At 45.5% G+C, this 21,352-nt stretch overlaps 1 protein-coding gene across 1 annotated transcript in view; it reads right to left on the reverse strand.

The window, feature by feature from the left end:
- LOC311228523 (uncharacterized protein) overlaps nucleotides 1-21,352 on the reverse strand; it is a gene marked incomplete at both ends in the record, with an annotated part of 180,005 nt that overhangs the window by 132,798 nt on the left and 25,855 nt on the right. The window contains one exon of the mRNA XM_084314425.1: nucleotides 12,653-12,754. Within this exon, the coding sequence (XP_084170551.1) occupies nucleotides 12,653-12,754 (102 nt within the window). The remainder of the gene's footprint in view (nucleotides 1-12,652; nucleotides 12,755-21,352) is intronic.

Here is a 21,352-nt window from a genome sequence, read left to right on the forward strand (position 1 = left end):
CTATCCCGCGTCTAGAGCTCTGCGCAGCCCTAGCAGGAGCGCAACTCGCCACGTTAATCCAACGTGAACTCACCATTCCGGTGCAAAGAACAATCTTGTGGTCAGACTCCACGACAGTACTCACATGGATCCGATCTGATTCGTGCAGATACAAGGTCTTCGTGGGAGTCAGAGTCACAGAGATTCAAGATTTAACAGAAGTAGCAAGCTGGAGGTATGTGGACACAAAACACAACCCAGCTGACGTCATCACCCGGGGAATGTCCCTGGATGACCTCACCCGTCACAACCTATACAGTGACGGGCCAGAGTTCCTCAAGCTCCCGGAAGAAGAGTGGCCTACACCCACCCCACGGGAAGCGAGTAAAGAGGCCGAAAACAAGAAATCTATGTTCTGTGGATTGAACACACTCGTCTCCACAGACCCCGACATAGACGATTGCCTCACCCTAGAGAGTGCGCAGCTAAAGACATTCCTGTGGCACCACCCAGAGGTTCAGCTCACTACTGACATTACTGCAGCTGACTACGAAGAAGCAGAACTTCTTCTCCTACAACGAGCCCAGAGAGACTCGTTTCCCGATGAGCTAGACTGTCTACAGGGAGCAAAGCCTGTCCCATCAGACAGCAGACTGCTCCACCTAGCCCCCGAGAGCGACGCCCATGGTCTCATCAGAGTGGGTGGTCGTCTGCGGAGAGCTCCAGACTTACCGGATGACGTCAAGTACCCGATAGTCTTAAGCGGCCGACACAAGGTCACAGAGCTGGTCATAAAGAAATACGACGAGGATGTGCATCACGCCGGGGCAGAGAGAGTCTTCGCGGAGATCAGACGTCGTTATTGGATACTGCAAGGGAGAGAAGTAGTGCGGCGCTTCCAGCGAACCTGTCTAGACTGTCGTAAATGGCGAGCGCAGCCCAGTATACCCACGGATGACTGACCTACCTCCCTGTCGCCTCCGACTCGGCGACAAGCCTTTTCACTCCACCGGTATGGAGTGTTTTGGCCCGCTGTATATAAAGAAAGGAAGAGGAACCGAGAAGCGGTGGGGTATTGTATTCAAATGCATGACTACCCGAGCGATGCATATGGAACTCCTTCCAACCATGAGCACAGACTCATTCCTTATGGCAGGGGTCGCCAATTAGGTTTGCCCGCGGGCCAAATTTTCTCCAAGCCATTGTGTGGCGGGCCAATGATAATGAAAAATGTTTAACCCTGTCAAAATAAATGACATATACATGTTTGCACTGTCTTTTTTCTATTATAAAGTGCCTCTCACACAGTGCATAACACATGAATAGATCAGTCATTTGATTTGAATCGCATTATAAATCGAATGTATTATTATTATTATTATTATTATTATTATTATTATTATTATTATTATTATTATTATTATTAATTATTATTATTATTATTATTATTATTATTATTATTATTATTATTATAACACATCAACAGATCAGTAGGGTGCATTTGATTTGAACCACCACAGCGGGTGTATATACATCGAATGTACAACTCACCATAATGCAGGCAGACCTGGGCTTATTGTTGTTTCTGCTTCGCTCCTCCAAAATCCATGCTAATGTTTGAAATATGTCAAATGTCCACTCGCGTTGAATGCCCACCCATGTCCACCCAACTTGAACACAGTTGCTTGCTTCATTGAGCCCATTCTGCAATCGGTTAATAAAGTTTTCAATCAATCAATCAATCAATCAGCCTTGTGTTGCCATGTGAACACGCGAGAGACACCGGTTGCGATAAACCCGTATTTTAAATATGACTCCTCGTTTTGTTTGTGTCTTGGAAGTCGTAGTTTCCTCTTCTGGCTCCTGAGTTGGTATTTCCTCTTTGCAAGAAGCTACCTAAAGATGTTTGTTTTGTTTTGTTTTGACTAAATTTAACTAACGTGGTTTAGTTGAATTAAATTAGCTGACGCACGCCCTGGGGGTTCACTGCACCGGAAAAGAGAAACTATAAGAATTTCCCATTGGTTCTCCGAGTCCACGTGATCATTTCTAGCATTTCAATTGGCTATAGTGACAGACATAGATAGACATTTACATTTCACCTGCTGCTAGGCCTGCTAGCTAATGTAAAAACATCGAAATGTCACTATCGAAAAACTTAAAGAGGAAAATTTAGAGTGAAAACAGGGTATTTAAAGATGAATGGACAGACAACTATGCGTTCATCTTACCTGGATTCATTCATGCAAATCCCACCTGTCTGATCTGCAATGAAGGTGTGTCTGTTATCAAAGAATACAATATTAGACGGCACCACGATACAAAACATGCCAACTTTAAAATGTTCTTCCCACCAAAGACAGAGGCACGAAAGCGCAAAATTGAAGCGCTGAAAGCTGGATATGCACACAGCAACAGGATCCTGGTGCGAGGCCTCACAGACCAACAAAAAGTGACAAGTGCGTCTCTAAAGGCATCGTGGCTGCTCGCAAAGCACAACAAGCCATTCACAGACGCAGAGGTTTTCAAGGAGATGATGGTGACTGTTTTGGAGGAACTTGCCACTGACAAATCAATGGATGGAATAATTGCGTCAGTGAAACAGCTGCCCCTCTCTGCAGGGTCCGCTTCCCGCCGCATAGAAGCACTGTCAGACGCGGTGCAGGGTACAATTATTGAGTGTATTGGTCAAGCCAATAACTTTTCCTTAGCCATTGATGAGAGCACTGACTGCACAGATGTAGCCCAGTTGTGCGTGTATGTGAGATATTTTGATGGAAAGGATTTCAAGGAAGAGCTGCTGTCTCTAATCCCATTAGAAGGGCACACCACTGGAGATATTCTGTTTTCTAAACTGGAAGAGTTGTTTAGGCTGCATTCACTGTCATTTGAGAAGGTTAACCTAATCGTGACAGACGGGGCTCCTGCTATGGTGGGAAAGCACAGAGGTCTAGTTAGCAGGTTGAAGGAACTCGCCCCCCAAATGCATGGGCTGCACTGCCTCATCCACCAAAGTGTCCTTTGTGCCAGGCTCAGTGGCGAGCTAAAGGGCGTTATGGATAAAGTGATGCAAGTCATTAATTTTGTCAGAAGTACGTCAAGCACCCAGCATCGGCTTTTCCGACAACTTGTGGCTGAGTCAGAAGATGCCACCCACGGTGACCTGCTGCTACACAATGACGTGCGCTGGTTGAGCAAAGGCAAGGCATTGGACCGCTTCTGTGCGCTACTGGATGAGGTCAAGGCGTTCCTTGCATTGAGCAAGAGCAAGGCAGCAGCTGACCACCTTGCCTTCCTGGGAGACATAAAGTTCATATCCAATGTAGCATTTTTATCTGATATATTTGGCCACATAAATCAGCTTAACCTTCAGCTACAGGGGAGAGATAAAACCATCGTGGACATGGTTGAAAAGCTCGAATCGTTCACGAGGAAGCTGGAGATGTTTGAGACAGACATATCCACTGGTGGCAGGCTCCTACATTTCACCACACTAAAAAAGGCATCGGGACAAGTGACGGAGATGATGGTTGACTTCATCAAGCAGCTACGAGCCAACTTCACCTCTAGGTTTGATGACTACTCTATCCCAAAAGAAATCATTGCCTTTGTACGTGACCCTCTCACAGTCAAACCTGGTGGACACTTCTCCTCCCTGGCGAAAGGAATGATCCCCTTGTTAGATGAGGCTGCACTGGAAATGGAGCTAATGGACTTCCAGACAACCTCCCTTGTCAGCGATGCGTTGCGGAGTGCAGAGTCTGTGAGTGCCTTTTGGATAGCATGCTCAGAAGAGTACAGTAACATCAAGAGACTCGCATTGTATGTGCTCACAATGTTTCCTTCCACCTATGTATGCAAGTCGTCCTTTTCATCAATGAATGCGATAAAGACATCTCAGAGGAACCGACTGACGCATAAAAGCCTTGAGAACTGCCTGCGGATTAAAGTGACGTCCATATCACCAGATATCCAGCGAATTGTGACCGACGGGAGATGCCACTTTTCACACTAAACTAAAGTGAATACTAAGCCTGCTATTGCCAAATTGTTTAAAGTTTAATTGCATTGTTTTTGCAATGTTTTTAATTGCATTGCTGTTTAATGCCAAATTGTATTTTTCAATTAGTTAACGAATGTCTCGTTATTTCAGGAGCTTCTTCAAGCACTCGTTTTGTTTAAAATTAATTGCATTGTTTTTGCATTGTTTTTAATTGCATTACTGTTTAATGCCAAATTGTATTTTTCATTTAATTCAAATACCCATAGCGCCGTCATTTCAGGAGCTTCTTCAAGCACTTTTTCTTTAAAGTTAATTGCATTGTTTTTGCATTGTTTTGTATTGCATTACTGTTCACATGCATGTGTGGTGCCGTCAGTCATGACTCGAGTAAAGATAAAGCTTGAATGATTTACTGAACCGTGTTTTTATTTCATGGACTCGCGTTTCCAATTTCAGCACCAGCGCTGTCCACCTCACTTTGAGCAAGCCTATATACACGGTACATTGCACTCACCTGTTATTCACTCTCAACATGGATAAAACATAAAGTATGCATATAATAAAAAGAATATATATATATATATATATCAAATATAATATTAATATAATATAATATAAATATAATAATAATTAAAAAAATGATTAAAATAAAATAAATATCATATTCTCAAAATAAACTGACGGGCCAGAAATTATTGCTGGCGGGCCAATTTCGGCCCGCGGGCCGCCTATTGCCGATCCCTGCCTTATGGCCTTCCGAAGATTCACATCGCGGAAAGGCAAACCGTCTATATTGTTGTCTGATCACGGGACAAACTTCAAAGGCGGAGAAAGAGAGCTGAGAGAGAGCTTCCAAGCTATGGGCCCAGAACTTGGGACCCACCTCGCTCCATCCCAGATTGACTTCCAGTTTGATCCCCGAGCGCACCTCACTTCGGTGGAACTTGGGAACGAGAAGTACGTTCAATAAAGACAGCCCTGTACGCCGTGCTTGGGGCCCAGACCGTGGCGGAAGAAGTCTTAATGACAGTCCTCACGGAGATCGAGGGAGTATTGAACTCAAAGCCCCTCGGTTACGTCTCAAGTGATGTAGCAGATGTCGACCCAGTCACCCCCAACACACTCTTGATGGGGCGGCTGGACCCCGCGCTACCACAGACAATGTACAGGCCTGAAGAAGCGAACGGCCGAAGAATGTGGAGGTACAGTCAAGTATTGGCTGACAAGTTTTGGAACAGCTTCCTACTCCACTATCTACCGTCTCTACAGACCCGCCAGAAATGGGTGAAAGAGAGAGACAATTTGACAGAAGGAACAGTCGTCATGATTGTCGACCAGTCACTACCCCGAGCTATGTGGCCGGCTGGCCGCGTAAGCAAAGTGATCACCGGTGCCGACGGAAAGGTCCGAGCAGCCGAAGTGCTCGTCCAAGGACGGATCTACACCCGACCCGTGGCGAGGCTAATAGAACTGCCAAGGCTCCCCGATACTATCGATGACGACCATGACCCCATGACTTTGTGAACTGCCCTACCCCTCACAACAGATATTGAGTAGTGGACAGTGCGGTTAATCTGTCTCTGCTTAGCTAATTAGGTGGGACTAATTAGGAGGCGGCTGTTACAAAGGATCAGATTAAACCGAATATATATATTTATTGATTGATATATATTGCATAGTATTTGTATATCGTTTGATATCCCTTGTATATTCCTTGTACATATACACGGAATATCCCTTTAGCCTAGTACAGACCATACTATTTCGTTCTCCTATTGGACAGCGGTCCACAGGCGCCAGGGCCATGCCTCCAGAGTCAGGTTCAAAGCCACCGTCAAGACATGTCTGTACATGCCCGGCCTTGCCCAAGAATACGAGACAGAAATGAGGTTGGCACTAGATTGTTCGCCGTGCATATAAATATGGCGCAGGTGAATACAGAAGCACTTAGGAACTAAAGTTGAAGCCTCACCCCACGATACTCCGTGCGGTGAAGTATGGCCTGTTTGGCCCCAAATAGAGCATTGAGACCGCGTGCGAATTAATAACTGAATTGTCAGAGTTTGGCGCTATACCGTCGAGTGCGACATATTTCTATTAAGTCAGTAATAGTCTATTTGTGTATAGTGTATCGTGCGGCTAAAGTTCTACAGTGACCAGCATCACCAACGCTTCCTCGTACCAGCTAGAGTGCTTATCCAGGCTGGGCTGCTTTCATGGCGCTTTCACCCGAGGAGACCTAGACGAGGATCGTGTGGACATGTACACTGGATTAATCTACCCGACGACTGCATAGCCATTTGCGGCTGGATTATATTTGTTTTGGTCCTGTGATTTATGGAGCGGAGAATCGCCGACGCCTACACGTGTGTGGGATTTACCCTGTGAGGAGCCACGTCGAGTCTGCGCCTCAGAGAGCCTGAGGCAGGCTAGCTTTCTTCACTGTGGAGCTACAGTCTACGGAGAACAGCTGTATTCGTCTGTGGATCAAGAGACTATTGCACCGTCTCCTGTACTTGGAGTCTCCTTAGTCATCGTTGACCAGACTCTCTACTACCGACAGATCCTCTACCCCTGCTGGCTTACTACCGGGGGGACCCTTCAGTATCTCCCGCTATATATTACCAGTGCACCATAGATATAATTCCCTAAGATTCAGGTCGTATAATTACCTCCTGCGTAACCAGAGAATGGACATTCATTATTGATTTGCCTACGCACATTCCTTTGCCTTACAAGAGCATCCAAAGTATAATAGAGAAGTATATTATGTACCTTTTGCTGCAATAAATACTTAATTATAACTTTGTGTGGAACCGATTTATTGTGGGAAGTGTTCATCATATTTATATATCATGTACTGTATGGCCAGTAATTAAAGTACATAAAGCGGTAGTGGTTTAATGATACCATACTTATCAATACAGTCAGGGAATTGTACCCCTCAGTTACACTACTGCTACATCTATACATTTCACATCTATCTATACACTTCACAACATACTTCGGTTTTCTTTCACTGCCCAACCCAGTCCAACCCAGCATCTTTCACTGCCCAGTTCAGCCCAACCCAGTCCAGAATAGATACCTCTTTCATGTTAATATGTTTTATGCTAATATTGTGAAGAGTAGAGATTAATGTTTTATGCTAATAAATATTTTAAAGAGTAGAGACACAGTGTGATTATTTTACTATGATTGAAAATCTATTTAGACGAAGACATACAAAGAAGTAATTATCACAATTAGCGATTTTTTTTGTCTGGTAAAAAATCTGTTTGGCTGGTAAAAAAAATCAGATACTCGCCAGTTGGCTGGTAGGCCAAAAAGTTAGTTTCCTCCCCTGCCCATAGACGCCTACGTAATAGAGCAGCCGAAGCACGTGCTCCAGGAGTATTGAACTTGGGGGAGCAAACTTGTCTCTTTGCTCCCTCACTTTTTGATCATATGATATATCCCCCCCCCAATATATAAATATTATCTAACCATAACTACGTAATTTCAATCAAATTAATAATACGCAATGACACTTAATAGCAAGTTTTTAAGTTTCCAAAGATTGCGACACCCCCCTGCCCGATATGGTTTGATCCAGTGCCTCCCACAGACAGAGCGGAGCCCGGCCGGCGCACTCCAGTCTCACAGCGCTGCAGCCTCCAGGCAGCGTGAACACTTTGTCACAACAGCAGGATCTTCCACTAAGTAAGTTCAGGGCCCTGTTTCATGTACGTGGTTCAACTAAGTCGATCAACATGTCCATTATCCAGCTTCAGTTAACCCGATGTTCAAAGCCGGGATTTTCCTGTTTCACAAAGGAGGATTCAGTCTCGTTAACTCAAGCCAGACTTGAGAGTCAGGCTCAAGTCAGGCTAGATGCGCGCTCCCGTTTTAGGTGGAAAGCCAGCACGTATCGATGGCAGAGACCCTGATTCTCAACGGCATTGATTGATTAATTGATTTAAGACTTTATTGACAGATTGCAATAGGCTCAATCGCCTCGCCGACAAGTTAAATGCGTTATCTATAGGCTAATTCTAAGTCCCTCATTACCTCAATCAATCAGATTATATTTCTTTAAACTTGCCTGCTGGATTGAATAATCAAATGAGATCTTGCTAGCGAAAATAACTAGTTAACTGTTATACAGAATTACGAGACGGCTTTCTTGCCCATTGATTGATGTATAGTCAATGTTTAACTTATCTCTACTGTGGTCCAACGGGTTGTTCTTTTGACTTCCACACGGACGACCGGGGTTCAAGACCGGGGTCCTTCTTTTTGCAATATAGGAATAATTCAATTTGGTGCACGTTGAGAGCTATATAAAGAATGACATCCTCAATGCATGTAGATTTATAATATTTTAACTTAAAACCAGGCTACTTTGGCGTATAATCATTAATATTATATTCAAAAAAATCATATTGGAAACACGGGGATTTGAACCCGGATCGCTAGGTTGGGAGACTTGAGCGCTACCGCTGGGCCACTGTGCCAGATGGGATAGATTCATTGTTTATACATTAATGAACGAGAGACCCGTGTTTAGAATATCCCTTATTTTGAATGAAGTTTTATTTCTTTATCCTCATTCATTCATGTGACGTCAACGGCTCATTCAATTTCTCAAATCCGTCAAACAGCGCATCTCATCAGACATCTTAATCCCAGTTACAATTAAAATAACCACATCATGTGTACGTCGCACGAGCGAGCGCCACCGTCGCCACGGTATATATAACGTGCATTATTTAGGACAAAGTGAATTTAATATCAGCATTTTGGGTCTATTTTACATTTCAAAAGCCCCCTCTGGAAGAATGGAGCACAAAAACGTAATTCAGAATGGTATAATGCAGATCGTAGACTGTGGGAATAGTTTCAGGAAACGGGCTGTCACTTCTTTGCGGGGGCGTGGCGATAGTTCAGGCTAACTTGAACTTGAACTCTGCTTTCGACCAGGCTCAAACTTTTGGATATGTTGTCATGGTGATTTGGAAAATCCAGGTACATGAAATCGGAAAGTCAGGCTAACCCAGTTATCCAGCTAAAGTTATCCGGCTAACTCGGTTATCCCGGTACATGGAACGGGGCCCAGTTGTTCGAACAAACTATTATGTTAGACATCATCTTTACTATTGAGTGGTATAACTTCTACCACGCAATACAATAAAATTGTTTCATGGTCCGAAATGCCATCTGGTCATACCAATAATAACAATAATAATAATAATAATAATAATAATAATAACAAAGTTTCCCTCTGGTTGGCGTTAGCTTTAGTGCTAGCCGCTAGCTAACGTTGTCATATATCTAGATATGTGGTGTCGTCAGCTGGATAACGTTGACTTCGTTTGCAAATTTTAACGTTCGCTATGGCAGACGAGCAGGGCCGGATTAACGACGGCCGCAGCCCGTGGGCCTATAGTGACGAGGGCCCCCCAAATTTTTTTTTTTTATAATAATAATAATGCAATAAAAGTCTGAATATGAAGGGATTATGTCCATGAGTGTCATTTTTAGAAATTAAGGCCTGCCTCTTATATAAGCCTCTAATAAAGGCCTGGTGCTCTTTGCAGCTGAGGTAAATAGAAGACCCGTCCTATATTTGAGGATTTACGGTAAATCAAGATGTTCAATTATCTTAAGGTACAATACCTGAAATGAAAATGTGTGTGTGTGTGTCCAGCCAACCAGGTAACATGGCAGAAAAAAGAAAGAATACAGACATCGGAGCATTTTTCAGTACACCAAAACGCAAAGTAAGAACCCTAGTAGCCTAATAGCTCAAAGACTTAAAGGGCGGGCTCCACAAATAATGGATTGCACGGTGTTAATTGCACCCTTACTTACAATTCATTATGAATTGTAAATGGGGGACCCTGATGTAAACAAAACAAAAGTCTTTCTCTGGTCTGCATCCCCTTAACAATTGTGTGTATTGAGCCGTACTATATTGTACCCATTCTGCAATATGTTAATAACATTTTTTATCAATCAATAACAGATTGCAGAATGGGTACATTACAGTACGGCTCAATACACACAATTGTTAAGGGGATCCAGACCAGAGAAAGACGTTCGTCTTGTTTACATCAGGGTTCCCCATTTTCAATTCATAATGAATTGTAAGTAAGGGTGCAATAGAAATGTTTCATAATGATGTTCAGTGTATTCATAAGTGTATTGCTCTCCTTAATGTAGAATGATATGGTGACTGTACAGACTCAGGAAGGAGAGAAAGAGACCCAAGAGTTACAGGTAATGGAAATATCAGACAGTCAGCTTAAAGTGTAGGATAACATAACAAATTAAGACACAAATACTTGGATTATATATCCCCCCCTCTCTCCCTTTCTTTACAGAGTAGCATAAAGATTGTGTATTCAAACCGGTTCAGTGTATTCATAAGTGTATTGCTCTCCTTAATGTAGAATGATATGGTGACTGTGCAGACTCAGGGAGGAGGCAGAGAAGGAGAGAAAGAGACCCAAGAGTTACAGGTAATGGAAATATCAGACAGCTTAAAGTGTAGGATAACATAACAAATTAAGACACAAAATAGGCTATATTTACAGCAGACCCTGTTATTGTTCCTTGTTGGTATTTTTTCTCTCTTTCTTATTAAAAACTTGGCCTATTTGAAAGGAGATTGATTTAATAAAAATAAAAGAGCAAAAAAAATCAATATACAGTATATATACAGTATATATATATATATTAATATATTATTATTATTATAGTAATTGGCTATCATACTGCAATATAAACTGAGTTTTATAGTGAAAAGAGCAGCTTTATTAGTCAAGATTGAAGGCTCTATATTGCAGGAAATTGCACGTACAGGTTCATTAAATGAAAAAAAAGTCTGCCGTGGAGGGGGTTTGGACCCCCTCCAAACCACCCCTTGTCTGTCAAAAATTTGCACCCCCACTTTCAACTATAACTAGGCGGCCATGCCCCTGCCCACACACACACACACACACACACACTCATGCGGCAACCGCTAAAACAATATCCTGTTCCACTCGACAGGGTCGGTACCGACCCCTTTTGACATTATTATCATATAGGCATATTTTTATGAATGATGAAAATAATTTGTGATTTTAAAATCAACCGTTTTCAAGTATTAACATCACTACTATGTCACAAATGCATGTAGAATGTAAAACGTTAGGTTGGCAATAGTTTAGCAATAGGTTAAAAGTGTACTTATATCATTTTAAGTTTTCTATTTGCGATCGTCTATTCTGACCCGGAACCGGAAATGGAAACCATGGGAATTGTAGTTTATTTTGTAGAGGAGATCGCTAGCTATCGGCCAGCGTTGAAATTTCTCCGATCTACACTTCCTGTCACATACTATGGTGGCTCAAAGTTCAGCGTTCTGAATGAATCATATCAATAATTGTTATGATTCGCGATAATAAGCTACAAAAGGTAACGTTTTTGACAAATATTGAAACGCAGTCAGTTTCTCCACACTATTGTTACCATGTAGGAAGAATTAGATCTGAAATTAGTTTCAAAATGGTTACACTGTGGGGGAAATAAAATAGTACAGTCGATTACAGTAAATATCAGTATCTGTTATTATGCACGCCTGGTGATACTATATCCAAATTGAACTCGGCCATTTGAAAGATACTATATGTATATATATATATAAATGTGCGAATTGGCTATAATAAGGTAATGTATAAGCATATATTCTATAATAATATTTCAAATTGCATTGGTCCGGATGGGAGAATTCAGTACTGTATATACAGAACCTTCAGTTTGATCATCTTCCCTTTTTTTAAGTTTGGTCATTATTATCATGGTTTTATTCACTGTCAAAGATGAAAAGAAAAATCATAATACATATTTTCCTTTGTTTCATCACAATTTAAGCAAGCCTAGTAATAGACACAATATTTCTGACACTGAGAATACATTCATTGAGGTCCATAGATGTTCCTAGATACCAAGAATATGCAAATAGCCCTTGTAGAAGTGGAGCAATATTCCATTTACCTAGGTATACATTTTATGCAGATTTTCACCTGGGGTGGAACAGGTTCAAAATGTCACTTTAAAAAATAGAAAGTCACTTTAAAGGAAGGAGGTACTGTATAGTTTAGATACTTTAAGGAGTTAAAGAGTTAAAATTGTAAATTGTATATTGTATAGTAGTGTATATAGGAACCAGTTTCTCAGGAACGTAGGATGTCTTCTTTTACCATGCATATCTTGTGTCTTACCTATTTAATTTTTTCTATGCCTATTTTATTATTGTATTTTGCACAATCAATGCGGGCATGACCAGCCATATTTCACTGTATGCCCTGGTATGTATGTGACAAATAAACCTCTTGATTCTTGACAACAAGAACACTTCCTCTCACTGTCATTGTAGTCTATTGTGTGACTTTATAACATAACAAGAACACTTCCTCTCACTGTATTTGTGGTCTATTGTGTGACTTTATAGCATAACAAGAACACTTCCTCTCACAGTCTTTGTGGTCTATTGTGTGACTTTATAGCATAACAAGAACACTTCCTCGCACAGTCTTTGTAGTCTCTTGTGTGACTTTATAGCATTATAACAAGAACACGTCCTCTCACAGTCTTTGTGGTCTACTGTGTGACTTTAGCACAACAAGAAACATGTCCTCTTACCAGCTTTGCGCAGGAAGCACTTCCACAGGCAGAAACACAGAGACATGACCAGCAGAGCTGCTACCGTCGTCACAGAGATCAGGATGGTCAGGGCCGTCCCAACTACAGCAGAGAGAGAGAGAGAGAGAGAGAGAGAGAGAGAGAGAGAGAGAGAGAGAGATCAGCAGTCGTATCATCTGCGGTATGGTTAAATAAATAATGTTTGATATTAAACTATGTCAACCATTAACACAGCTCTGCTGTCAACAGTGTGTCTGTTGTACGAGTCACGTCTGATTTAGTCACGACGAGATCTGATTTGACGCTTTATCATAGATATGTGATATAGGACTTGACCCTCTGACTGTGATGTGTTGTGTGTCTGTGTGTATGTGGTCTTCTCGTCCGGCGTGGCACCAAGGGGTAAACTGAGGCTAAAGCAGCTGTTTCCTTCTATCGCCATGGTGTTTCTACACACATGCAAAATGAGGACATGAACCCGTCCTGTCATGAGGGAAGAATAACGATAGGTTATGACTATAACCAAGTTCTGTTAATAGTGGTGACGCTCGGCGTCACTCATGCACTATCCTCGCATATGTGCACGCGCACTGAATAAAATTCCACAATGTATCTTTATCCCAGTATTCGTGTGACCACACCCCTCGTTAGCTTACCTTCATAAGCAGGTGTGTGGTCACCTGCTCTCCTCCTTCCCAAGCTTTCACCACAAGGTGAGATCAAGGGCTGCAGCGGCGTCGGACGCCGAGCGTCACCACTATTAACAGAACTTGGTTATAGTCATAACCTATCGTTCTGTATTCATAGTGGCTCCGCTCAGCGTCACTCATGCACAAGGGAGGCCGAGCGGGAGCCACCGGCCGACAAATACACCCCGCTGAAGGCCCCCCACAACCATCAGAACAGGGAGGGCCGAGCCCCCCCGACCCCCCCTAATGGAGGGCACCCCCCCTATTGGAGGTTTCCCGGGAGGGCGACGGACCCGACCGTGCGAAGAGGCACTCAAGCAACTCAATGCACAGGGTGAGCAGACCGTGGCCTGACCCCACGACTACACACACGCACAACCCACATGCCACCCGGGAAGGAACGGAGGGAACAACCTCGTTACTGCCCCCAGAATCACAGGGTCAAGGGCAAACCCAACCCCATGGCAAGGCCGTAGCAGCGGAGCGCGAATGAAGGCCCAGACCCACCAAAGGGACTGGACCCCCTGGAACGGGGGCCCGGAGAAGTCCATGATGCCAGCATCAAGACCCCACCAGGTGGGCACTTAGTGACCCCGCCCCCCACATCGCCAGCGTATTCGGACAAAGGCCCCTCAGCCGAGCGGGCCCTGTCCCCCCAATAGTACACCGCCTTGCACACTGACCCTGCAGAACAGGCAGTCAGCATGGCCGTAAGCACACAAAAAAGGTTAACCAACGGAAGCAGGCAGCGCACCGGGGAAAAACCAGGCAACAGGCTGTAACCTGAGCCTGGAGCACTGCGGACGAGACAGGCGCCAAAGGAGTCAGCCGAAAACAGCCGCCCCGGCGGAAGGGGCGTATGCTGGCGTTGTTGCATGACCAAGCCTCCATTTAAAAAAAACCCACCCAGAGGGGTTGAGGCAGAGAAGGCTGACACGATTGGCAGACGTCATGAACGTGCAGGGGCACCCTCAACCGGGTAACCCGGGAGTTGACACTGCTCCAACACACCAGGGAATCAACCACCTTGGTGTTACCCAATGCGGTGGTTGTTCCTATAACCCCTCAAGAAAAAACTCCAAAACACACCTGCGGGTATACACCGGCTATACCGCAGTAGCAAGTGTTTCAGTTTTCAAAAAAGGGTTAACCCAGGCCTACGGGTCGACGAAACATTACTTAGGAACCGGGCCCGGCGATACGGGAAGCACAGGGTCACCAGAGGAGGTCAAAGACCACCCCAACAGGCCCCTCTTCGCCATGCGTGAGAGAGGAGCGAAAATAATGGAGAACCAGCCCCAAGCACACCGTACTTGGTATTCCCAGGCGGTCTCCCAACCAAGTACTAACCAGGACCAACCTGCGTAGCGGCCGAGATCTGACGAGATCGAGCGTGTACAGGTTGGCATGGCCGTAAGCCATTACGGCAGTGCAGAGTACAAAATGTACCCAACCAGGGTCTCCATAGCGGGTTCAACTGACAACGGGTTCAACTGATCCGGACCAGCGTGACCAGAACCAGTCCCGTGCCCTAACCACGCCGACATGCCTACTCCAGGAGAAGGGCAGATATGCGTGTTGATCTTAAACATGAAAAGAAGGCGCCACCCAGATGTTCGGTGCGAACCGCGCCCGGTGGCCCACCCCCAGGGCGTGATGTTCAGATCCATTCCGTCATCATCCCCCAGATATGAACGAGAATCCGTCGACAACCAAAACAGGTCGTCGGAAGAGGAAAAACCTCCATCCCAGTTGCTTTATAAAAACGCCATTTTAACCTCAAGCAACTAAGGCGTGCCAGACATTCGCCTGATTACAGAACACCCCGAGCTAGCACTATACGTGCGTCGGGACACAACCACATCAATGAACAGGCTATTTAGACCTGTCATTGAATCCCCAAGGCGCCCAGGGGAACGACAAGAGGGGTGTGATGCTTCCTAACTCCAACTCTTCTTAATAGAAAAGAAGGAAGCACCAACAGTACCCTCAAACAGTACCCTCAAACAGCACCCTCAAACTGAACAGTGACATCTCCTTAGCAAATGACCTCAATACCTTCTATGCGAGGTTTGATGCTGGTAATAACAACACCAGCTCACAAGCCACGGCAATGGGGGGGGGGGGGGGGGGGTCGGCTGCTGATGGAGGCGCAGTGTTCAGGGTAACAGAGCATGAGGTGAGGCGGACCTTTAAAAAAGTGAATATCAGGAAGGCAGCAGGTCCGGACGGCATCCCCGGCCGCGTCCTAAAAGTCTGTGCCAACCAACTGGCCCCAGTATTCACTGACATATTTAACCTGTCCTTAGAACAGGCTGTCATCCCCACCTGCCTGAAGAAGTCCACTATTATCCCTGTACCCAAGAAATCCAAGCCTGCTTGCCTCAACGACTACCGCCCTGTAGCTCTCACCTCCATAGCCATGAAGTGCTTTGAGAAGCTAGTAAAGGGCTACATCTGCTCCTCCCTCCCCATCAACATGGACCCCCTGCAATTTGCATACCGCCCCAACAGGTCCACGGAGGACGCCATAGCCCATGTGCTGCACACAGCAGCATCACACCTGGACAAGAGGCAGGGGAACTATGTGAGAATGCTATTCATCGACTACAGCTCGGCATTCAATACCGTAGTCCCCTCCATACTCATAGCCAAGCTCAGGGACCTGGGCTTGAACTATGACCTCTGCCAGTGGGTCTTGGACTTCCTGACTGGCAGACCCCAGGTGGTGAGAGCAGGCAACTGCACCTCCTCATCCATCACCCTCAACATAGGGGCCCCCCAGGGCTGTGTTCTGAGTCCCCTCCTCTACTCCCTGTACACACACGACTGTGTGGCTCAGCGGAGTAGCAATACAATCATCAAATTTGCTGACGACACAGTGGTGGTGGGCCTGATCTCTGCCAACGACGAGAGGGCCTACCTGGAAGAGGTCAAGGTCCTGGCGGGATGGTGCCAGGAAAACAGCCTCTCCCTGAACGTCAGCAAAACAAAGGAGATGATTGTGGACTTCAGGAGGTCGGGGGTCAAGGACTACAGCCCCCTCAGCATCGACGGGGCACCGGTTGAGAGAGTCAACAGCTTTAAGTACCTCGGAGCCTACATATCCGAGGACTTGACATGGACCACACACATTGACAGTGTTGTGAAGAAGGCACGACAACGCCTCTACTTCCTCAGGCGCCTAAGGAAGTTCCAAGTCAGTCAGAAGATCCTTAAGAACTTCTACTCATGTACAATAGAGAGCATCTTGACCGGCAACATCACCTCCTGGTTTGGGAATAGCACTGCACAAGACCGAAGCAGACTACAAAGAGTGACACGTTCAGCCGAACGCACAATTGGAGGGGGGCTCCCCACCCTCCAGAACATTTACAACAAGCGTTGCAAGGGCAAGGCTAAGAGAATCATTAAAGACTCCAGTCACCCGAACAACTGCCTCTTTGAACTGCTGCGGTCAGGCAAGCGATACCGGAGTCTCAAGGCGAGCACAGAAAGACACAGAAGAAGCTTCTATCCCCAGGCCATCAGGCTGCTAAACGAACAATGAATGAACACTACACAACAACAACCACCAAACGCACATAGCACACACATCCACACGCACACACTCACTTTAAACAAACACACTGTAGCACCCACTCCACACACTTTATAGCACACACCCACTTTAAACAAACACACTGTAGCACCCACTCCCCACACTTTATATTTATTGATGAAGGATTGCACTACAACTCGTACACCTTACTGTAAATTGTACCTAAATTGTACCTCATCCCATTTCTGCTTTGCACTAGATAGTACTGTACATTAGTACACTGCATAGTATTGTATATTATATGGTAACTCAGAACATTGTACATATGTCTATACCGAACACTGTGACCTCATTTTCTTCTTCTAAATTACATGCTATACTATGTTATTTGATACTATCTTGTCTAGCACAGTCTCTGGAGCGTAACAGTAAGAAGCATTTTGTATGAAAGTATTCTGTACTTCTGTATGACAACTATTAAAGAAACTTGAACTTGAAACTTGAACAGTATGTATCCCAGTCTACACAGCCGGGGGTAAAAATTGTTCACATTTTTACATCCCACCACCCTCCCATAGGGAGGAGACGGAAATCCCCAGAGAGACTTCCCACGCGAGCTGTACAGATTGAAAAGAATATATTGCACCTTGAGCCATGTAAAAGTTTGGTTTTAGGGCTCTCCGGGGAGGAGGCACTGAACCCATACACACTCAATAATCAAATTGAATCGAACACACACACAATAGAGTAGGACTCCTTCTTGAGGTTCCACTCACCTTGACAATCTGAGGAGGAGGCTCTGTACTCTGAGGAGGCTCCCTCACATGGAAGGAGAGTCCCAACTCACAGAAGGCCCGAATAGGAGCTTCGTGAGGAGGAGCCCTGACCACCCCCCGAAACAGATCCACCATATGGACCTGAACAGCACACGGAAGTCCTACCAACAGAGACGCGCACAGTGACATACTCTATGGCGGAGGAATTTCTGCGGTGCACACGCCCAATATTCCAGGGCGTGGGACCAGGAAACTCCCCCCCCCCCCTCACCCTGTAACGTGCCGAACCGCAACGTGACAGGAACCTTGAAGGACAGGTGGGTTTACCCCTGACCAACAGAAAAAAGGGGGAGGAAAGGTTACCAGTTCACCCCTTTACGACCCCATACCCATGATACGATGTAATGACAAAAAGAGTATGACGCATTCATAGTCAGCCCCATGAAGCGTCTAACAGCTTCACACAGCGCATGTGCCAACCTGCTATCTGATTTTTACTAAGGAAAAAACACAGAACAGAGAGGGCCCTCGCAAGAGCCCCGGTACCAGACTTACACATGTGCTTCTGTGGCCAGCCCAACCCAGTTGTAGGTCACACGACACACACAACCCATTATCACCTACAAAAAATGGCAAAAACACTCTACAGAGGAACGCCGTTTTTCATAATGAGAGAATACACAATTCTCTATTAGTATCGGCCACAGGCCTTGCTAAGCACACATGAAAAAGTTACCAAACAATCTTTTCTGTAGGAAAATAAAGTTTCTCAAGCGGTTAGCACAACCCCAACAACTAAGCTAAGGGTTACATCGTATCCCTACCACACAGTGACACAATATAGTGTAACAACATGTCTGAGAGTCCCCAGGGAACCGGGGGGAACCACAACCCTCCTACTTTACCCTTAATACGGCCAGTTAAACAGGTAAACCTGTTAATATGTGAATACACTGTTCATTGTCATTACAGGCTGAGAAAAGAATCATTCTTTACTCATATTATGTCACTAAGCATAGCTTTATAGGTTAGTTTAACCCCCTTAGTTGTGAGTACTAGGGGTGGGACGATACATCGATCCAGATCGATACATCGATGTAATTATCAACGATCGAATCGGATCGATGCGATGTAATAAGATCGATTCATATCTATACTCTTATTTTGAAAATCCTGTGGCGAGTCTCATAACTGATTGTGTTAAATGGGCATATGATATCATCTCATATCGATCGCAGGCACCTGAATCTAATCGTATCGTATTGTATCGTGAGAGACTTTGTGATATCGGCAAATATCGTATCGTTGTCCAAAGAATCAATATCGTATCGTATCATGATGAAACTGGTGATTCCCACCCCTAGTGAGTACACGGTACATGAACACACAATGTGTCTCAACACAACAAACCAGATCATTTTCACATCTGTAACAATAACCCGATTTGCATGGAGACCAGTGACAAGACAATTCACACATAACTCGCGTCGTATCCTAAATGTAGTGCAGCAACACTCGTTTTGTAAAACATCGTTATTTACAAAACATTTAGAAGGGAAAGCAAGAAGAAGTGTTCAAGGTCTGGTCAGGACCTTGCCTACCGGGAGCGCAGATCAAGCGAATTGCAGTCTCTAACATGGCACCGAAGTAAACACAGCCTCCTGTGTTTGACGACACGGGCAGCTCGCTGCTCTAACCCGCCGCTACGGTGCTCCTTGTTGACGCAGTCCTCGCCGGCCTGGCTCAGGGCAGGTTCGACGAACATCCTCTGTCAAAGATGACGTCGTAGTCAAGAGTGTTTAAAACATGTTATAGTCACAGCACGTTCAACAGTGTAGCATTAAGCTAACGGCCGCTCTCGGCCGATAGCAGCAAGCTAACGTTGCCTAGCCTAGGTAGGCCACAACTAGCACGCAAGCTAACGTTTCCTAGCCTAGTGACACAACAACAGCCTAGTGACACAACAGACACATGAGGTGCAGTATGCATGAGGTAGTGTTATAATTTACTATCTACTGAGTATACATTAATCAAAGTACCAGGGTAGTCTACTTTGTCCCCCTTGGGTTCCTATAAGTCCCAGGTCAATGTCTGGTAGCAGTCGCTGTCGCTGCCCCCTGTTGTGGGGCCTGGAGGCTGCTAGTCGCTGCCCACTGTTGTGGAGCCTGATGGCCGCTGGTATGAAGGACTGTCCGAGGCGGTTAGTTGAGTGTCGGGGGGGGATGAGTCTGTGGCTGAACGAGCTTCTCATCTTGACTAGCTCGTCGTAGAGGGGGTGGTAGGGGTTCTCCATGATGGCATCCAGCTTCCTTATCATCCCCCTCTCTACCATCACCTCAAGTCTAGGTAGCTCGACTCCCACCACGGAGCTAGCCTTCCTCACCAGCTTGTTGAGCTTGTTGGTGTCCCTTGAGTTGATGTAGCCTCCCCAGCATGCCACAGCATAGAAGAGGATGCTGGCCACAACAGACTGGTAAAAAGACTGCAGCAGTTTGTTGCACACATTGAAGGACCTGAGTCTCCTCAGGAAGAACAGCCTGCTCTGTCCCTTCCTGTAGAGGGCCTCTGTGTTGTCCGACCAGTCCAGTTTATTGTTCAGGTGTACCCCAAGGAACTTGTATGAGTCCACCATCTCCACATCCACCCCTCGGATGGAGATGGGAATCGGGGGGGGCCTCTTCTTGCCCCTCCGGAAGTCCACCACCAGCTCCTTGGTCTTACTGGTGTTGAGTTGGAGGTGGTTGCTGTCGCTCCACCCCACGAAGCTCTCCACCAGGGCTCTGTACTCCTCCTCATCATCGTCGGTGACCAAGGTCCTCCGCCGTCGCCTAAGAGGCTGAACAAAGGACCCTAATCTGGGGCCGGTGTTCGTAACATTGTCAGCTAGCCCCCATAGCACTAACAGACAAGTGAAGCTTGCAAGCAAACATTACTCACCAACCTGGAACCCACGCTTCTCACAACAGCGGCGCGTCCTACAGTCCAGCTGTATCGCTGGAGGGTTTCACCCCAACCAGCCGCAGCAAGGAAGACTGTAGTTGGGAGGCATGTAGTGGCGTGCTCCCAATACGAAAACCGGTGGAGGTTTTTAGAATGATCACCATCTTCCAGACACTCCAGTGACGAAGACAATATCGCCGTATTTTCTCGAAAATAGTGAGAGAGAAAATAATGATATGATGTCAACGTATCTCTTGTTTTCCAACTCTTCTCCTACCATCACATCACGTCAAGTGGGGATCTACCGAAGGCACTTCCTTGTGGTGAAAGCGAGAAGGAGGAGAGCAGGTGACCACACACCTGCTTATGAAGGTAAGCTAACGAGGGGTGTGGTCAGACGAATACTGGGATAAAGGTACATTGTGGAATTTTATTCAGTGCGTGTGCACATATGCGAGGATAGTGCATGAGTGACGCCGAGCGGAGCCACTATGAATACAGAACTGAGTGCACAAGGGTGTTCATACGGTGGTTGTGTAGCTGAACCGAATCATGGTGTACCAACAGCAGATTCCACCTACAGATGGTTAGTGAAAGGGTTAACCTTCTGTAGTGTGGTTGTGAAAGGGTTAACCTTCTGTAGTGTGGTTGTGAAAGGGTTAACCCTTTGCTGTGTGACAGTGAAAGGTTTAACCTTCTGTATTGTCGCAATGAAAGGGTTAACCCTTTGGTAGAGTGGTAGTGAAAGGGTTAA

Source organism: Notolepis coatsorum (genome assembly GCF_963971535.1).
Source record: "Notolepis coatsorum genome assembly, chromosome: 5".
Classification (NCBI taxonomy): Eukaryota; Metazoa; Chordata; class Actinopteri; order Aulopiformes; family Paralepididae; genus Notolepis; species Notolepis coatsorum.